The 19,736-nt window shown below is 42.1% G+C and overlaps 1 protein-coding gene and 1 long non-coding RNA gene across 2 annotated transcripts in view; one reads left to right on the top strand and one right to left on the bottom strand.

The window, feature by feature from the left end:
• Positions 1–1,967: 1,967 nt before the first annotated feature.
• Positions 1,968–4,994, bottom strand: LOC115073261. Its single transcript, XR_003851960.1, has 3 exons — positions 4,717–4,994; positions 4,384–4,422; positions 1,968–2,522 (listed from the first exon to the last, which is right to left on the bottom strand). It is a non-coding gene; the product is annotated as an uncharacterized LOC115073261 (long non-coding RNA).
• A 10-nt stretch (positions 4,995–5,004) lies between these two features.
• MCC (MCC regulator of WNT signaling pathway) overlaps positions 5,005–19,736 on the top strand; it is a 702,540-nt gene continuing 687,808 nt past the window's right edge. The window contains exon 1 of the mRNA XM_029571531.1: positions 5,005–5,548. Coding sequence (XP_029427391.1) covers positions 5,415–5,548 — 134 coding nt within the window. The 5' untranslated portion in view covers positions 5,005–5,414. The remainder of the gene's footprint in view (positions 5,549–19,736) is intronic.

Here is a 19,736-nt window from a genome sequence, read left to right on the forward strand (position 1 = left end):
CCATCAGATTATTGTACGTCAAGGATGGATGTTGTAGATACTTTGGTTTTTGAATGGAGATGCCCAAGATCGAAGAATACACTCTCTGTAGGATATTCAGTAACAGCTCCATGGTGGAGGTGGCCCTTAATAAAGACCAAAATCTTATATAACAAGACTGGAAATGTGTACTGCATGGAGTACACAAATTTTCCAAATGTGCTCTTTACAGTGCATGCAAATTTCCATAGTGTGTTTGTGTGTGCATGCATGAATGTAATCCACTTTGAAGTGCCAAAAAGTGGAATATAAATCAAATAAATAATTAAATGAAAATACAATGTTTGAGACTCTGGGAGGCTGTATGAGTGAGAGTGAGACTTTGCTTTTGTGGCTGTGTGTGACAGAGAGGCAAGAGCTGTGGGAGAGGAAGATTTGGGGTGTTTGTGTGAGAGAGAGAAAAAAATTGAAGCTTTATATTTGTGTATATTTCACAGATAGCTTGAATTTGCTTGTGTGTGTTATGACAGAGATACTGTCATTATGTGTGTGTGTAATAGAGGATGCCAATGTTGGTGTGGGTGGTGTGCATATAACAAAAAGAGTGTGTGGGTGTGAGAGACAAAACAGCAGTGTCTAAGAAATGGACTGTGTGTGTGTGTGTGTGTGTGTGTGTGTGTGTATTCTTGCTAATTTCTGTTCCTTTGCTTTTCCAATTTATATACAGAGCCCACAGTTTCCGGGGGCAGATTTATCAAGATTCTGCAGTATGAGTGTTGCGTCCGTCGGTGTCAGACGGCTTCGACCTTTGTGCCTCACCTTTCTCTCTGCTCTCCCCGCTGGCCTTGGGAAGATGGCCACCGCCATGTCTGCAAGCCGCTCTCTCTGGCGTCCCCAGAACAGCTTTGGCAAAGCCTCATGCCATGTTTCTCCTAAGGACCTCCTAGGGGGTGCGCATGCACGCCACCCACGTCTTTATCCATGTCACGGCGGGAACCTCGTGGGCGACCCCCCTCGAGTGACGTCACGCCATCCGGGTATTTAGCCTGCCCTTGTTTGCTAGCTCATCGAGTTAGCAAGGATCGTGAATGGATGGAAAGCCTCCGGTCTGAGCTACTCTGCCGCTGGAAGCTCTCTCTGCCCTTTGGGTATTTCACTAACTTGGGTACCCGCTCCTCAGGGGCCCTTTACTTTCTTTCATGTACCTTACTGGGATCAGGTACTCGCTCCTCGAGGGCCTGCTCTCCCTGCCTCGGTGCCTGTAACCAACTACTTCTGCCTGCTGGAATTGCCACCTATAGTTACCAACTTCGTGAGTAATCTAACTTGTCAGTCTGTCTCATCTACAGCTCTGCTGCATTGGGAACCTGCATCCGGATCTCCCTATACTATCTCTGTGAGACGGGTCTCCTCTGCCGAGGATCCCTGGACTGCTATCTCTGGATCACCTCACTACTGCCACCTCTGGTGGAACACATCAGCTGTATAATAAAAGACAATCTCTGTGTTTGTGTATCCGAGTCTAGCCCAGTACTGTGGCTCCTCACAGGGCTTCGGTATGCTTAAATGCCCTCAACATCATCAGAAATCTGCACATATATTAGATGCATGGTAACAGACATAAAAAGGGCTTGAATTGAAACTTGCCAGTACTGGTGTCAGACAAAAAGGCTTCTAAGACTTAAAATGAATTCCTTCTATACCTGCTATGAGATAGCGGCAGCTGCAGGCTTCTAAAAACGCATCCAGGTCTTTGTAAATGGTGTATGATTGGCCACACATGCAGATACAAGAACCTTGGTTTAAAGATGAAATTCTTCTAAAGGATATAAAATGGGAAAACCCATTCAGTCAATGTGGCCTTTGTAAGTTGAAAGGAGAAGCCGAGACGCAAAGACAAAAGAAAAGTTATTCCACGCTGGATAGGTTGGAGGGTACAGAAAAGCCATAAAACTGTCCCAAGAGCCAGATTTTTGATCTATGCACCAACTTTTATTTATTCTCTTCTGTTATGAAAGAAGAGTGACTGTTAGTAAAAGAATGAAATTTGTAAAACAGCAACTTTCAGATGTAAATATAACAGTTTTTACATACACTAAATCATTTTTTTTCCTGTTCACTAGTATGTTTCAGTTTCCTTATAAACACAACTTCAAGCAAAAGAATTTTTTTTCCCTTGCATTCCCTTCTCTCTTCCTGTCCTGTACCTCAGGCTTAACTCTCTTAGTAATACTTTCTTTCTTTCCCTGTTTCTCTTTATAGCGCAGATTATACAGCACACATGAACACCAATGGAAGAATACTGAGGTCTGGAAAACACTCTTATAGCAGCTTAGTTTTCATCTTATATGTAACATTCTGATCAGAATTTCTGGTCTCATGTAAGTGTGGGTGTGTGCAACACTTGTGAGCTCACAATTACACTTGAATGTGGCCCAGTCAAAGGTGGTCTACAGCTTCTGTCATCCGTAGCAGGTCCCTCGAAGCAGACTCTCAGTCCCTCTGGGTCCTATTGCTCTGTCTTCTGGAAACTGCTTGCTTCCCTATAATTTCAAATCACAGCAGTTGTTTGTATTGTGCCCTGGAGTATGTTTCACTGACTGAGTGAAAGGGAACAGTTTTAATGTCTTTGATAGTTCTCTTGTCTCCAGCAAGCTCCACTTTCCCCAAATTCTGTCACAGTTCGGCAACTTTTCTAAAGCAGGCATGTAAGTCTCTGCTCAAAGTGCTGGAGTCAGCCCTTCTGAATTTCCAGGGGATTTGTCTGCTTCAGCAGGAATTCAGAGTGGCCTGTTCAGGTTTTCTCAAACATGTATTCTCAAAGTTATTCCCAACTCTTAATGTTATCACAGGAAAAGAGGTTTAATAATTCCTCTTATTGAGTTTGTTTCTCAGGCCTGTCACATATTGTAAGACAGTCCTCAGATCCCCTGGCGTCTCTATTCTCAGGCAATAAATGTCTATTTTAATTTGCCTCTAAACAATTTAGTCATCAACCTCTGTATTCCTCAGGCTTATCTTGCAGAACTCAAGCTGTGATTCTTTTCTGGGCAGTAATTTCTAATTCATGTCAAACCTTTCCATGTTTGCCTGTTACATGCATTTTTTTTGCATGACATCACACACTCACAGGCTTTCTTAACTCAGCTCCCAGCTCCACTTAGGGCAATAGCAGCCAGTTCCCACTTTTTTAACATTTCTACATTTTAATTCCTGATTACAAGAACATTGATCAATATAAAGAAACTTGTGACCCAATGCAAAAGTATTATAGTCTGCATGTATGTTTCATAAACTATGGCTTAGATTTCTTACAATGCTATAAATATAGTGAAAATAGTACCTGCTATTAAAAAAAGGGGCATGGTTAGGCTAATTACCCTGCTCCAGCATCACATAGGCAATTTCTGCAAAGTGCAATAAATTTATCACGCCTGCACTATTTTTCACTTTGCACGCTGATTAATACATTGTAGATAAGTGGAGGAAATATTGAAAACTCATAACTTAGCTCTGAATGTTGACCCCTTCAGTGCCTAAGACAAATATATTGTTGAATATTGTTTGCATTGTAAGAGTTCTTTGCACCGGGTGTTGCATAACCTGTGACTCCCCCATTACAGCAGCAACCAGAAATCTGATAGAAACATGCAATATATCATTTTAATCAGCATTCAAAATGTAATTAAATATATAATTAATAGTTGGTGTGTCCACCATTAGCTTGGAAAATGGCTTTAAAATGAACAGACTAACAGCTTTTTTTCTGCTTGTTGCTGGAATTTTCAATAATTTTTTGGCTTTCATGAGACAATTTAAGTGATCGATGGTCACCAAATTCCATAAAACACTCATCAGCAATCTTGCCCCATGTCTTCTGAACCCAGCTTTCACTTCGACTTAATTTTTCGGCAATCCACTTTTTTGAATAAAGTTTGCTCCAGCATCACATACCTCACAAAATACTATACACTTAATAGAGTCAATCTGATGCTGTTTTTTGTTATCATATGTTCTGGCCATAAATAATAAATTTAAATACTTGTAAGTTACTATTAAATTCCAAATTGAACGTCCTACAAAATGGTACAAACATTATATTAATGGATAATCCAGTGGGACGTTGGGGGTGGGGGGGGGGGGGAAAGGTTATGCAACAAAAAAAACCAAGACATAGCTAGAAATCAGTGTTAACATAAAGCATTCTCTATTCTTCCTGTAAAGTATGCCTTATAACCATCATTCTTTCCTGTTTAAAGGAAATTAAACATTTAAAGGAAATTAAACAATTAGTAAGATATCTCTCCAGGTTTACCTATATTAAACCTTTACAATTTTAACATGCTTTATTGTAGTACTCTGAGGATTAGCCTAAAGCTGGCTTTGCCAGAAAGTGATCTTTACCTGTTCATCTTGCAGCTAATCAGCACAGAGCTCTACTCTCTAAATAAAGAAAAAAACAGGATCAAGTAGATTTATACTATAAGCAGACTGAGAATCGAACACAAAATCACCAGCAGTGAAAAGTATACTTACAGGAATCTGACTTAACTTCCAAAACCTTTTATATTTTAAATTCATCTGTCACTTCACAGAAAAAATTGCATACAAATTCACACACACACACACACACAAAAGCCACTCAGTGGGAGTACACAGTGAATTGAAAAGTAGGTAAAGAAAAAAGGGTACCATAAGAATTAAGCAGATATATAAGTGCATGTAAACAAAATATACCCTCACTCCTCTTTCTGACATCCAGTAAGAATGATGTCCCCCAAGCGCTGGTTTACATCCTCCCTCCCTCCTTCCCTGTGCAACAGCAGCTGCAGCTGCAACAGGCACCTCTAGCTCCAATACAGCAAGCACAAAAAGTGAGCTCATTCCCAGTCCTAACTCCTCCTTCAAGCCCTTACTAAACCCCCAGATTTATTTTTTTTATCTTTGATGAGACCGGCTAACAGGAAGGGCACCTCCCACCTTTCTGCATTCCTACAACTAATTGGATTCTCTCTCTCTCACTTTCCCTCCCCGCAGATAAAAACTGAGTGAAGAGTTTATAAATCTGGGAACCGCCTGCCTCCCTTGTCTTCCCGGGCCTCCCTGTACATTCCTGGGTTACAAAAATAGACACTGAAAAGGGAATGAGGAAATCCGGTGCTCCTGGGCCTAGGAAGCGGGGAGAGAGGTGGCTTGGGATGGCAGCGCCCTGAAGACGCACCTGTTGTGCACGAGGACCGCGCTGGGGATCAGGGGCTGCCGCGCGCGCGCTGGTTGGTGGCATCGGTGACATTAAGCGGCAGTGCTAGTGCTGCATTGCATGGTGTGCACAGTGAGTGCACCGTGGGCTGGCACGGAGGCAGCAGGGAAGGGCCACTTCGTGTGCCCTAGGCCTGCGAGCAGCGGGCAGCTCCCCCCCCCCTTGGCGGCGCGCTATGGCGGCAGCCCTGGTGGAGGTGAGCGTGAGCACCAGCGGCAGCAGCAGCGACACCTCCAGCACCGGCGAGGAGGAAAGGATGAGGCGCCTCTTCCAGACCTGCGACGGAGACGGGGATGGTTACATCAGCAGGTAATTCACGGAGGAAGAGGAGAGCTTTTCTTTTGAACGTCTCCGATGGATCCTAAGCAGACTTTTTTTTTTTTACTGTAACTTTCTAACCATGAGCTGCTGATATACTCCTGTGCGCGGTGCATGCATTGGTTTACAAGTGGTTGCATTCTTTTATTTCTGTTGGCTGGATAAAAAAAAAAAAAGAAGGCTCCAAATATAGGCAAGCGTGCTGCTTTGTTGGAGTTTTACTTTGGATTTGTTAAGCCACGGAAGAGAACAGTGAGGAGGTTTGAAAATGTTTCTTGCGTTCCCTGCCTGTGACAAGAGTTTCAGCAGGATAGTTCAGCTTGAGAGTTTTGTTCCTGGTTTCTTTTCTGAGTTGAGACGACAGGGACTGAGTAATCAGGGCCGGTGCTAGTTTTCTTTTGCTGCCCTGTGTGAAAATTTACTGTGCTGCCCCCCTTCCCCCCGATTTCTTCAGTGCCTGCCCTGGGCCTTTCAAATAAAGCCCTGCTCCATCCTATAATCTATATTTTTAAAAACTGACATCCCACGATAAGGAAGTGTATTAGGTACCCTAGGCAAACCTTACAGCCTTGCACGCACACACACACACACCCACACCCTTTACAGAAACACACAATCAAATTATTCATTTATAGCAAATATAGATCCCACAACAAGCCAGCCTCTACATGCAGAGCAACAATGGAAAAACAGGAGCATTACCATTCTTCATACAATAAATAAAATCAAGAAATATAAAACATCAATCATAATAGTAAAATCATATTCATAAACATATTTCAAACTAGTTAATGAATAGAATATAAAAAATTTCCCAAACACCAAAAAATATTTTAAAAATCTGATGAATGAAAAAAATCCAATTAAAAAATGTTCTGTTCCCACCCACCAAAAAAAATATTTCAAAAGAGCAGAATCATCAAATTATACCCAATAATTAAAACTAATAAGAATTTAAAAATCTGCTCTCCATACCTGGGATCTGATTTCCAGTCACCCTGAGATTTTGATGGATTGGGGGAAGTAGGGCCACACAAATTTTATCTTCTCTCTCACACACATGCACAATAACACACTCTCTCTCTAACATGCACAGACTGCCTCTCTCTCACTCTCACAGATACATTATGTGTGTGTACATGCCTTTGAGAGCCTATATATGACACATAGGCTCTCACAGGCACACAACCATACACAAACACACAAGCTCTCACACAGACACATTCACAGGCACACAGGTTCTCACACAGACACACACATAGGCACTTGCATAGTCACACACACACAGGTTCTCACACAGACACACACAGATACATGCACACACAAACAGGCCTTGCAGTGCGGACTGCTTCCTCCACCTGATGACATCATTCAGGCACTGGCACCTGGGAGGCGCGATCCTTCCATTCTTCAGGAGTAGGGAGGGTGAATGAGGGGATCGTGGTAGCACACCGCGGGGGTGAGCAGCCTTCAGGAAATCATGTGCCTGTCACCTGCAGTGAGTGAGGGGATTGAGGATGAAGAATGGCAGGGGAGTAAGATTGCTGGGGACTGGAGAACAAGATTTTTGGGAAGTTGGGTGGCTGGGAGGGGAAAGGAGACTGGGGAGCAGGACTACTGGGAAGTGGAGGGCTGGGAGGGGAGGGCCTGTTGAGCAAGACTGCTGGAGAATGTGGATTCTGGGATGGGAGAAGCATTTGGAAAGCAACACTGCTGGGGAGTGGGTGTTGGGGATTAAGACTCCTGGGGAGTGGGGTGTTGGAGAGGAGAGTAGACCAAGAGTACTGGGGAGTTGGGGGAAGGGGAGCAAGATTGTGAGGGAGTATGTGTGTGGGAGAGTGAGAGAGAGAGAGCATGTATGTGGAAGATTGACCCCACTTCCTCTCTGCCTGCTAATCCCTGACAGTTTAAGGGTTTCTGGAATCAAAAGTTCCCAGATATAGATAAAGGGTGATTTTTTAAAATCCTTGTTAGTTCTAATTATTGGGTATTATTTGATGTTTTATTTGAAATATTTTATTGATGCTTGGAACATTTTAATGTATTTAATTATTGAATGCTATTCTATTCATTAGTTTTGAATTGTTCTTTTTATTGGTATGGTTTTACTAATTTTGTTTTATGAGAAATGGTAATGCTTCTGTGTTTTTATTGTTGCAGTTCATATAGAATTTGGCTTGTTATGGTTTCCAGTTCAGTTTTTGCCTGAACATTTCTATTTATGGTCTCTTTATTCTATATTTGAGGGTCTATCTGTGTCTTGCATGTGTGACTGAGTAAGGTATTCCAATAGTGTGTAATTTGTATGTGGAGATCTATAGCAGCTTGGCTTGTTATGTTTTCCTAATAGGGGGGTGTATTGGTGTTTTAGGTCTGGTGTAATATTTGCAGTTAACTTTCATAGGTAGAGTTGTTGCTGATTGAGTGTAGGCAGTTAGTGTTGTTTTGATACAGAAAGTTTATTGCATTGTAATTCTGTTTTTTTTTTGTGACTCTCTAAAGGTTATGCTCGTGCCCAAGATGTATTACAGTAGGCCTAATACCATATGAGTTCCAAGTGCCTCTTGCGTTTTTGCAGGGTTTTCTGCTTTGCACCACAGCAGTGCATGTAAATATAATATACATATTGGAAGTGATATTTTTACCTCAGAAGACTGTGCTTTGAATGTCCTGTTTAATGTAAAATCTGTTATTATAAATGCATAATTGTTAATTGTGAGGAAGGTGTGATGGGGTGGGGGGATACAAGGCTGTAAGGTTTTCCTAGCGCACCTAATACTCTTGCACGGGCCATGGGCAAAACTGTACAAACATTTAACAAAGTTTCCCAACTCATGGTGTCATGTGTTGTGTAATGAGTGAGGGCCCAGTTTTTCACTTGGCCATAGGCGCCACATTGCCTGGCCACGGCTCTGGCTGATGGAGCTTGCCTGCTTTGGGGGGGATCAGGCAGGACTCAGAAACCTTGCTGAATGTAGCTGCTCAGCATCCCCCATTTCCCAATTCAGACCACCAGAGCTTTGTACAATTACTGCAGGTCTCTTCTGCACAGTATGGGCTAAAGTAGGAGTGACTTGAAAAATCTCTGGTTTTTAGAATTACCTGAAGGAATCCTGAAGAATATCTGTGAACTGAAGCCGCTCTTTGATTAAAATCTTATCAAGGAACTTGTAAAGATCAATTACTTCATACCTGTGACCTGACCTTCAAGCAGGATGCAGCGATTAACAAATACTAACAAGGACACTTCTTATTTACAGTACATGAGTAAACTGGATGCTTTGGGAGAGACTGTGACTCTTACAGTGAGGTTTAATTGCTGTTGGTTATTATGTTTGAAACTTTATAATTTAAGAATGAATTGCCTAATGAAGATATTGAATTTGAATTGAAAATGATTCTATCAGCAAAACAAATGTTATGCCGTTGGACCCACAACCCGTTGCCTGACCATGTGTTTGATTAAGAGATGGCCATCATTGATTGAGGAACATTAAAAATCAAATAAGCTGGGCCCAGTCCAGCAGTTCAGTGTTAGTGCTGTGCACTGCCATGCCGAAGATATGGAGTCCCATAATGATAGCCCAGTCTGCACTTAGAAAGAACCAGAGATGAGATCATGTGCCCAGAACCTTCTTCCCATCTTCTTCCCTCCATCCCTCCCCCCAAATAAAGATTTCAAATCAAAACTGTTTTTTCTAAAAGGCAAGAAAAACCCAGCCCATTGAACACTTTTCTCTGTCTCATGGGTAAAACTTGCTTCTTATAAACACTGCTCATACAAACATATTCATCTCTGTCTCCTAAGTCATCATTTTTTTTTCTTTTTATTGTGTGTCTTGTAGTTTTACTGACTGGCATTTGTTTGTGCACCTCTGCTGGGTAATACCAGCAGAAGTTCCCACCATGATTATGTCCATGTACAGGGCCAGAGCTGGACGTACTTTGTTTCACCTGCGTCTCCTTTTGCTAACTGGTCTGACTGTATCCAGGCCATACACCAGTGGTTCCCACCCCTGTCCTGGGGACCCCCCAGCCAATCGGGTTTTCAGGATATCCACAATGAATATGCATGAGAGAGAATTTGCATGCACTGCCTCCATAACGTGCACATTTTCTCTCATGCATATTCATTGTGGATAGCCTGAGAACCCGACTGGCTGGGGGGGGGGGGTCCCCAGGACAGGGTTGGGAACCACTGCCGTACACAAATGACCTTATCAGTTTTAAAAACAAAGAAGAAAACTGAAAACTAGAATGTGCTCGCTCTCTCTCTCTCTCCCCATTTGCCTAACTGAACAAACCAGAGACCACATCTGTAAACCTGTTTTCTAAAAACTCAGTCCCTGTATGTGATGATTCCCAGGAGGTTATCTTGGATAATGTTAGCTGCATGAAACTGCCATTACTGCCACTGAATCAAAAAATCTTCCACATTGAATAAAATGCAAGCGACATGCAATCAGCAGACGAATAGACCTCACGTAAATGCCAAAGGGTCTTTTTGTTGTTTCACAGTGCCAATAAAAAAAACTCTGCAATGACTTTTACTAAGAGATCATCCAATTTGAGGATTCTGGTTTGTTTTTTTTCCAATGTTTGGATTGAAAAACTGGGTAAAACCAAAATGCCTCAAGCACGATTCGGATTGAACTGAATGTGTCATACTTCCCCTTCCTGTACCATGAATCTGCCAGGCAAAATTGTCATGCTGTGGTATATCACTCCAACCATGGCATCATCATGCTGAGATTCATTAATTGCGCATGACAGCTAGGGCAGGGCTGGCAGTCATGGGCAACGAGACACCTGTGATCCATAGAATGCATGAGCTTTTTTTATGTGGACTATGATGTTTATGTCATTCAAAGAGCATTCTGAGAAATAAATGGGATTTAAATTGATGAATAAGTTTATAGAGGGTAAAAGCTCTTCCTCTAGTTTTTCCCTCCTTTTCTATACACCACCTCACCTTAAATGGCATGACCTGGGCATTTCAGGAACCATTTGCAGGAAGACCCTTCTGAGGCCAGCAGGGGCTGCCACAACAGTATTGCCTCTGCAGCACCCTTAAGCCCCAGCAGCCCTGCTGGCCTACCCTGTCAGACAGCAGACTCAAACACGAGCGTGCAAGTCACAGTACCCAATCCTATGGCCTAGTCCTTGGGGTGGCCTAAGATCAAATGGCGAGCTACATGAAAATTATTCCCAGTAGGAGGAAGAACCTTTAGTGGATGAGGCCCTTAATGCCTATTACTGTCATTTTGTTTCTGAATGATAGTCATGTTGCATTTTATCAGTTACACAAATTATAATTGGAAAAGGATACAGTTTTAACGCAAACATCTTAACAAATAAAGAGGCCAATTAATCAAAGCTTAGTTTCAGTATAAAATCTGGTATAGGTTTCCTTGTTCCTCCTCTCCCCCTTGAAAATACTGAGATCATTTCATTCATAAAACTGGAGCAGTTTTGGCACTGGAGCAAACTTTTTTTTTTTTTTTCCAAAGCAAATGACATTGCTTAAGGTGATTGCACAGTACTGCCATATGGATGGCCAAGTTCAGTTCCCTGGCTTGGCTTATGCTGTCCAGGCTGGCTGAGGCTGGGGATAATGCAGAGGCAGTTTTCACAGCCACTGGGAGGAGAGAAAGTGACAGCTGTTGAGATACTGGGATCAGGATGGAACCATGGTCTATGACCTCTCGCTGAGGACTGTCCCGCCCATGGCTGGGCTAGGGTGGGGGCAGGGAGGAGAGGGGATATTATAGAAAAAGGCTAATAGCAAAGGAAGGTTTATGGTGCCATCGCCCAGATAGGGGCCTTTCTAGCTGAACTGAAAGCCGAAAAGCAGCAGGAGGAACTCCTGCTGCTTTTCGGCTTTCGGAAAAAGAAACACACAAAGAAAAAAACCAAAGATGCTTCTTGGTACTACTGTGATGATCCTCAGTGCTGTGAATCTTCTTATCCTATCGGAGGTTCAACTAACATTCCAGGAACAGTTATTGCTTGCTTCTCGCTGGCACTTTGTATCAATAGATTGTCACCATCCCTGTTCTAGCAATCCTTTGACACGTTCAGTATTGCAGCACTGTCACATTTAACATATTCCTTTATTGGGTGTTATTAAGAATCATGCACTATTGATTCAGCATAGGAGAGAAACAGCGTGTCCTATACTTACATCATAAGCTTCCATTAAACATCCACAGTTGCATTTTTTTTTGTTTTGTTTTGACCTTGTAGTTTCCTCCTGCTCGTTTGTACTTCCAGGTCAGTTGGAACCAGGGCCGGGATGTGGCAACTACCTGAACCTTCTTTCGCAACTACCTGGGGAGGATTTCACTCCCACCCTATTTTATATTCCCTTTGCACCTGCCCCACCCCCTGACCATTGCATTTACAGTTCTGGCTCAGGGGCCATACACCAGGACTCCCTCTGGGACCCTGCAGTCATGGGCCTTGAAGCCCGCCACCAAGTGTCAAACCCTTAAGCGATGAGTAACAAAAATGACAAAAGAAGGCAAAGTTGTATGACTGTTTCCCGTTCACTAAAACTAAAAGGAAGCTCAACCCTAAACTTAGTCGTTCCATTCAAAACAACGTCGTCTGACAGCGTGAGCAAATAACGATCAAACATTTTTCTTCTCTGCGTGTGTTCATATACATTGAAAGGTGTATTACGTATTCCTGTCCAGAAGTGCTATATAGCCGTGAACCTACAAGAGATTTTTTTCATAACCTTATCACGCTCGAGACTTTCATTTCGACCCCAATGATATTTAAAAAATCTTCATGCCTGTCAGCAATTAAACTCTTACACACATCTCTCATGTGACATCTTTCTTAAAAAAGGGAGCATCTCAGCTTATCTTTACTTTCCGACATAATCTGTGTTTCACCTCCGTGCTGCATCAAGGAAAAACCATCATCTCGCTTATGCGTCACAGCTCTGACTCTATGTGTCCATTTCTTTCTAGCTCTCTTCACATAAATACCATTATAAATGTAATGCTGCATGACTGCAGCCTCCCTTAAGCAAGGACTATGACTTCCAGAGAAAAATTTGCCTCATATGCTCTAAACCCCCCCCCTAAAAAAAAACAAAAAACCCTCCAATGATGGAGATTCTACCACTTCATCCAGTGTTTCATGATTCTTACGGATAGAACAATCCTTCTAATGTCTAGCATAATCCTCCCAGGTTGCAATTTAAGTCCATTAAGTCCATTTGTTTCCCCTAAAAAAAAGCGGAAGGGCTCTTTCTTGATTAATCCCCAAAGAGGCAAGAATTCCTAATAAACAGGGACCTTGCTGAATATTTATACTTTTCAGTACTTGTGTGTACCTTGGCCGAAAGGCAGAATACAAATAAATAATCAAATAAATAAATAAATAAAATTTTAGGCGTTCTGAAAGTAAAGAGCTAAGACATCATTACATCATTGTTGGTTTTCATTCTTGACTTAGAGTCCACATTTTTCCAGATGTGGCTAGAGCCACTCAGGTAAAAAGGAGGAGTTTTTTGTCCTTAAAAAGCCAGGTATTAGCATTAGGTGCTACATTCTTTTTGAAATTCCCATGTCTATGCTTGGTTAACTATAAAGGAAAGAAATTCAGTTTTGTTGATCCAATGCATTTGGAAACTTTTCTAGCAGATAAAAATCAGGCATTAAGATCTGAGACAGACGCCCAGTAAAAAATGTTTCACTCCCAAATCCTTTCAATATTTTGCCTATAAATTTTGATGGATATTTTATATTCGTTCATTACTTTTGTTCTCCCTCAATTATAGGGTATATATGACATGTAATGATCAATATGGAATATTTTTGTTATATTTGGATTATAGGTTTATATTACATTGTATTTTATATTTTCTTGTTTTCATGATGTCTATCATTGATGAAAATTAATAAAAATTTAAATTTAAAAAAAAAGCTGCCTATAGACGCCGGGAGATGCAAGAAACGCCGACGTTGTCAACGTTTCGCAGAATGCTGCGTCAGGGCAGTGTCGCTTCAAGATGAAAATCTAATTTCTCTCATGCCATGCTTTCTGTTCATCGGGCTTTGTATCAGTGGCAAAAAAGGAACTCAGGAAGCACCATGCAGGATGCAAGGAGCGAGGAGACTTGTTGCCAAGGCAGAGGCTGGAAGCAGGCTCCAGCCTTAAGTAGTCCTCCAGTGGTGATGTCATCCGGGAGGGCCGCGGGCATTTTCCCGCTGCGGGCCCTTTAAATGAGGGAGAGGGTCGCGCGTGCGCCTAGGAGGATGCCGGAAGCAAGAGCAACTCAGCTGTGTCGGTGGCATTCCTGTGGCGAAGAAGGGGGATTTGTGACGTCGGGTTGGTGGCCTGGGGCCGCGGAGTCAGTGGCATCAGGTGGCCAGCTCAGAGCTGGAGGGAGCGCAGTGGTAGCGGCGGCGACTCCCCGCTGCTACCAGGAGGCCCAGGGCTGGCCTGACCACTCAGGTGCGTCATTGGGTGAGTGAGGCCGGCTGTGAGAACCCGCGGCCAGGAAGCATAACATGGGCAAGTAACTTTAGCCATTGCCTCAGGTACAAACTTAGGCCTAGATTTAATCAAAATGCTTTATTTATAGTAGAAATAGCACCCGCAATAAAAAAGGGGCATGGCTAGGATAATTTCCCTACTCCCGCATTGCATTGGTAATTTCCGCAAACTGCAACAAATTTATTGCACCAGGATTTATTTAAATCTAGGTCTAAGATAGCAGGCTATATTCAATTGTACAGCTACCCTACTGAATATGCCTCCAAAAATTAGCCAGATAAGATTATTCAGCTAACTTTGCTACCCAGACTGTGATGAATATAGACCTCATTGAGACCTACTTTCTGAATACATCCTTGGCTAAACTTATCAGATTTAGGCTAAGCAATCCTATTACAGATGGTATGATAATAAACTAATAATCTCAATCTTTATTGCAAGTATCAAAGAGCTATGACTTGAAATTAAATTTGAAATCAAAGAAAGAGCTGGTGAGGTGAGGTGAAGTGACGTGGATAGATCATTACAAACAGAGGATGCAGCCATGTTCAGGAAAGCATCAACAGCTGCAGCTAGCTTAGTACCAGGGGACTAACAAGAAGGGAATTATTAGACTTGAGATCTCAGCATGTACAGTATTCTACAAATCAAAAAAAAAAGCAGAGCAATTTTATACAAAATCCTAATAAAATAGGAAATGAGGGTCTTCCTTTTTATGTTCTTGTGACCCCAGACTGGCCACTGTCAAAGACAAGATGCTGGGCTCAGTGAACCTTGGTCTGACCCACCATGGCACTTCTTATATTCTCACCAAATGGAATTTTTGACTTCTCTTTTCCTTCTGTGTTTTAAATGCATTTCCTGGAAGCATAGCTGATAATACAAGTCAATTTTGATGACCCTTTAATACCTGTACTCGCTTATCTATGGGTACCATGCACAGCACTGTGTAGACAATCAATGCTATGTGAAAATAACTTAATACCTGTTGATTCCCTGGAGACTCTGAAATTACATGTTGATACCGCTATGATAAGGTGGCAGAGTACCCAAAATACAAGAGCATGAAGTTGCCTTGTTTCCTACAGGATGTTTTATCAGAACAGATTTATCTAAGAAATACCTGGGATGGATGGCCTTTGAGAGTTAGATAGATTCCGATGCTGTTTGAAATATACATTGGGTTCATACATAAAGTGAAACCAATGCAACAAGCACAGTCATATCATTTACCAAAAGCTGAGCATAGTTCTTTGTACATTTCAGAAATGATTGGGAGGTTTTTTTTACTTCTTAGTTTAAAAAAAATAAGAATCTATCTTGAACATTTTATCTAATGTTGCATATTATCACTGGGAAGGGGATGAGTTGTTTCCATGCCTGCTATCGCCATTCTGTGTCATGTTCCAGCCGTGGAAACTCTTCTTTGTTCTGCACTGTAGTACAGATCTCTTGAGTGTTGGCTGGGAAGTTAAGAGGTACGTGTGGGAAGAAAGGGCATTTCCTCAGAGAACAATTAATTGTCAGTTTCCTAATTGTCATTTCAAAATGTTGTCAGCAAAACCATACAAAGGAACAATTGGTCTCCATATGCCATTGATGTTGATGAGTGTGACTGAAAAGAGACTGAAAAATGGAGTGTGGGGGGGGGGGGGGGGGGGGAGGGGGAGGGAATTACCATCCTCAGGCTGTAACAGTTTGCATTGCACCCTCTTTTAAGGACAGAAGAGATGAAATATGATGCAAAGATTAAATTTGGCTTGTGTAATACATACAAACAGATAAATGTATTGCCAGGTCTGAAGTATTACGATGTATGTTCACTTATAGAAACTTCCTTAGATGTTATGCTTCATTTTAAACAGACATGTTTTTTGGGAACATATTGTGGAGACTGAGCCAGACTGAATTAACCATTCATTCTGCACTCAAGAATTGCTCTTTTGGTCAGGACAGCTGCAGTGCCATTGTTCCCATTCTAGGGGGTCAGCATGTGCAAGGTCGAAGGCCATGGGTGAGCAGAGTCAGCACAGGGTCACTCTTCACAGGTGGTAGAACGGGCAGGCACTTTTTTCTTTTGCACTGTGACTGCCCTGACATTTTTGTTCTGGTTGATCTGTTCTAATGTCTGCCCTGGACCACATTTTGCACCTGATCCTGATATTGCTAAAAATGAGAGCAGCATAGAATTCCATTTTGCCTAACAGAACCGAGAATAGCAACCGTTCATTTACTGGATAGAAATCCCATATATCTGACAACTTTGGACATTACAGACGCATTGAAACGAAACTCGTATTTGGTCATTGTAAGATGCCGATTATTTTTATCTGTGAGGCTCCCCTTTCAGAGCTGTAGGCAGAAGGCTGGGAGAGCTTTTAGAATGCTAATCCTTTAACTTACATTATATTTTAGGAGGTTAAAACTCCATAAATATTTCAAGACTGTCCCTTTTTTCCTTTTTAAAGTTTAGAAGGGATCTGTGAACCAGACATGCATGTCTATTGTTCTAAAATGGTTGTAAAAGGAAGCATGTTTTCAGCACTTCAGGTTTTTTTGTGTGTATGTTTTTGTTTTTTTCAGATTTCGCCTATTCATTGCACGTACTAGCTCCTGTCAAGGTGAAGAATGACAAATTAATAGTCCCTCTTTGAACCAAAAAAAACCCTGCCTCTCACATAGTTTAAATGTAGAATCCCAGATAAATGCACTAGGATCAATTTGCCTTGTTATGGCATCACATCTTCCCGTCCACCTGTCACAGTGCCTTGAAAGCTTAGCTAAAATCCCTCTCTGCTACAGAAGGAAAACATGCAAAAAAATAATACAGATATCAAAAAGATAAGCACACAATAGGGAAGTGCTGTTGTAGTTTTGAAATGACATGAAAACATCTTTAATATTTGTTAAATCGTTTTATGTCATTTCCTATGTGAAATGTCACAAAATAATGAAACATTTTTGTTTCCTCCTCCTAATTAATAATACACCTTTCTGCAGGATCTGATATATTACATTGATCATAAGAGACCATCAAATACTGAGCCTCCGTCATATTTCATACTGTAGAGAAACATATTATCATATGTCTCATTAAGAACACATCTCTTTTCTGAATTTATTTTTCATTGCAAATAAAACTTTTCAATAATTTGTGCAAGTTTATCTTGTCAACATGCCAGAACACTTCAACCTGATGCTGAACAGTGTTTCGAGAATTACTCTCTGCGTCAGGGGTAGTCACGTCTTTTGTTTGTCAAATTAATATGTACTATATGTAAAATAGTGCACATTGTAAAAAAAATATATAGCATGAGGTAGAAAAAGAAAACTGAATAAAACAAAATAAATGAAACAGAAACAAAATAAATGGAAATCAAAATGTTCTTTTCTATGCACCTCTAGCATACTATTGGTGTTTTGTTCTATTGACTGAGCGTTTCGTTTCAGAAGTTTTTGGGGGTTTTTTTGTTTTGCTTTGGTGTAAGTGTATGCTACTTTACAATAGTGCATGCTAAAACAAAACCCACGCAGCCTGATTTTTTAAAAAGCTTCCCCCTTCTGGTCTTTTTCCTACCCCTTGGATTCTCTCAAGACTCCTTCCCAGTTTTCCCAAATGGCCCGGGGTTCAAAAAGGGCAGGAATAATTGCCAGGCTTTAGACCCTGCTGGTGCTGTATTTCAGAATAATGACAGCTGATGTTATTTTGAAGTATAGCCGGACTCCAAAATGGTATGGGCCTTGGGTCAGTTGGCACCATTTTGAAAAGTGGCAGTGGTAGGTCAGGAGTTGCTTCTGTCCCTCTTTGTACCTCTGGGCTATTCGAGTAAACTGGAGGGGGTTACGGAGGTGGGAGAAAGCTTGGCATGGGTTTCTTTTTATTCAGGCAGCACATTTGGTTGGTGAAAGGCCCAGTTTAGAAATGAAACCCAAACTAAATTGTGTACTTTAACCCACAGTAGAGGCAGGCATTCTGGGGGGTGGAGTTAGAGCAAGCAAAGGATTTATATACATACTGTCAGTTTTCAGAAGTGTGCACTTACATGCTCAAAGTTACATGCACAAAGATGACCTGGTCCTGAGCAGGTTATGTCCATGCACGTTCCTGGAAAACCTGCTGCTTTTTGTTAGGGTTGAGTACCCAGCTCGGCTGGGGAACCCCTACGGGAACAGTCCAGGACTCGAGGGGCAGACTAGACAAGGGGATCTTCGCCCTTTCCATCTACCTTCCCCGCAGGTTGAGCCCTTGGATTCTGGTGGCTGGCAGGACTTGAACAAGGGAGGAAACCTAAGGCTAAAGCTGAACCGGAATCCGGAGTGGAGAGGAACATACTCAGGGGAAGCTGAACAGGCATGGGGATTCAGGCTGCAGGGCTAGAGAAAGAAGTCAGGAGGAACTAAGAGGCAGGCTGCAGGGCTAGAGGCTGATGCCTGGTGGGTCTGGAGCTCAGGCAGGAACCAAGGTCAGGGATGGAACGCTGGAACAGTGGAACAAAACAGAGGTTACTAATACTGGCAAGATTGGGGCATGAGCCTTGGGAGCCCGGGAGCAAAGCTTGAGACAGGAGGTTTAGGGAAGCCACAAGGCAAGCTTGGAAACAGGAAGGCTTAAGGAAGCCACCACAAAAGCTAGAATACGGGAAGGCTAAGGAAGCCATAAGGCAGAAGGCTATGGAGAGTCACGTGCTACACAGAGACAAGAAGGCTCTTGAAAGCCACAAGGCAGAAGGCTACGGGAAGCCACAAAGAATACAGAAATGAGGGGCCAAGCAAGGAGCTGAGCAGACCCAGTGACAAGGCCCAGAATGTAGACTGAGGCAGGGCTAAATAGGCAGGGAATTGCCTAGTCACTGAGAGTAAAGCTGGAGAGGGTGGGCACAGCTCCCAGAGGACCTCTGGTGGTTGGGAGGCTGCATGACAATCAGAATCACAACAATTTCAAAGCCGACTTATGAGCTACATTATCTTTGAAAATTTGGGATAAAGTCTTTGGACACTTTTTAGCCCTACATGGATTGTTGTAAATTACTCTTCCTAACATTGCCCTCCTCTTTGTTTTGGATTACCTCTATTATGATATTCTGGACAGATTTGACCTTGTATAATTGGTAGAAGACTCCTCTCTAATGTAGCCAATTATAAGGAAATTTCTTATTTAATTTCAAATGAAAGCATATATATATATATATATATAGAATACATACAGGCCGATACAATATGGTGTGCTTGGCCAAGCGCACAGATTTACATGTGCTAGGACATGTGTTTTGGATGCGAGTCTAAAACCCCTCAAGCAATAAGGGGATTAGCACATCCACAACATGCATCCAAATCAGGGCATAACTAATAGCACTCATCACATGTAAATTCATGTTGATGAAGCTATTAGCTATTACCTCCTGATGCAAAAAATTGCAGCATGGCCACAGCACCCATTTTAATGTTACAAATTTAATTCCTGCCCAGAGCAGGTGTGCTCAAGGGCTGAGGAAAAACAAACAAAAAGTCCTGCTTTCTATGATTCCTCCTATTAGTATCCTACCGTAGCGATAATAAATAGGAGAAACCACAGAAAGCAGAATTATGTCCCACTCAAGGGCTTAACAAAAGAAAATCCTACTTTCTGACGTTCTTCATAGGGGGACCACAGAAAGCAGCATCCCCA

The sequence above is a fragment of the Rhinatrema bivittatum genome, chromosome 1 (genome assembly GCF_901001135.1).
Source record: "Rhinatrema bivittatum chromosome 1, aRhiBiv1.1, whole genome shotgun sequence".
In the NCBI taxonomy this organism is placed as follows: Eukaryota; Metazoa; Chordata; class Amphibia; order Gymnophiona; family Rhinatrematidae; genus Rhinatrema; species Rhinatrema bivittatum.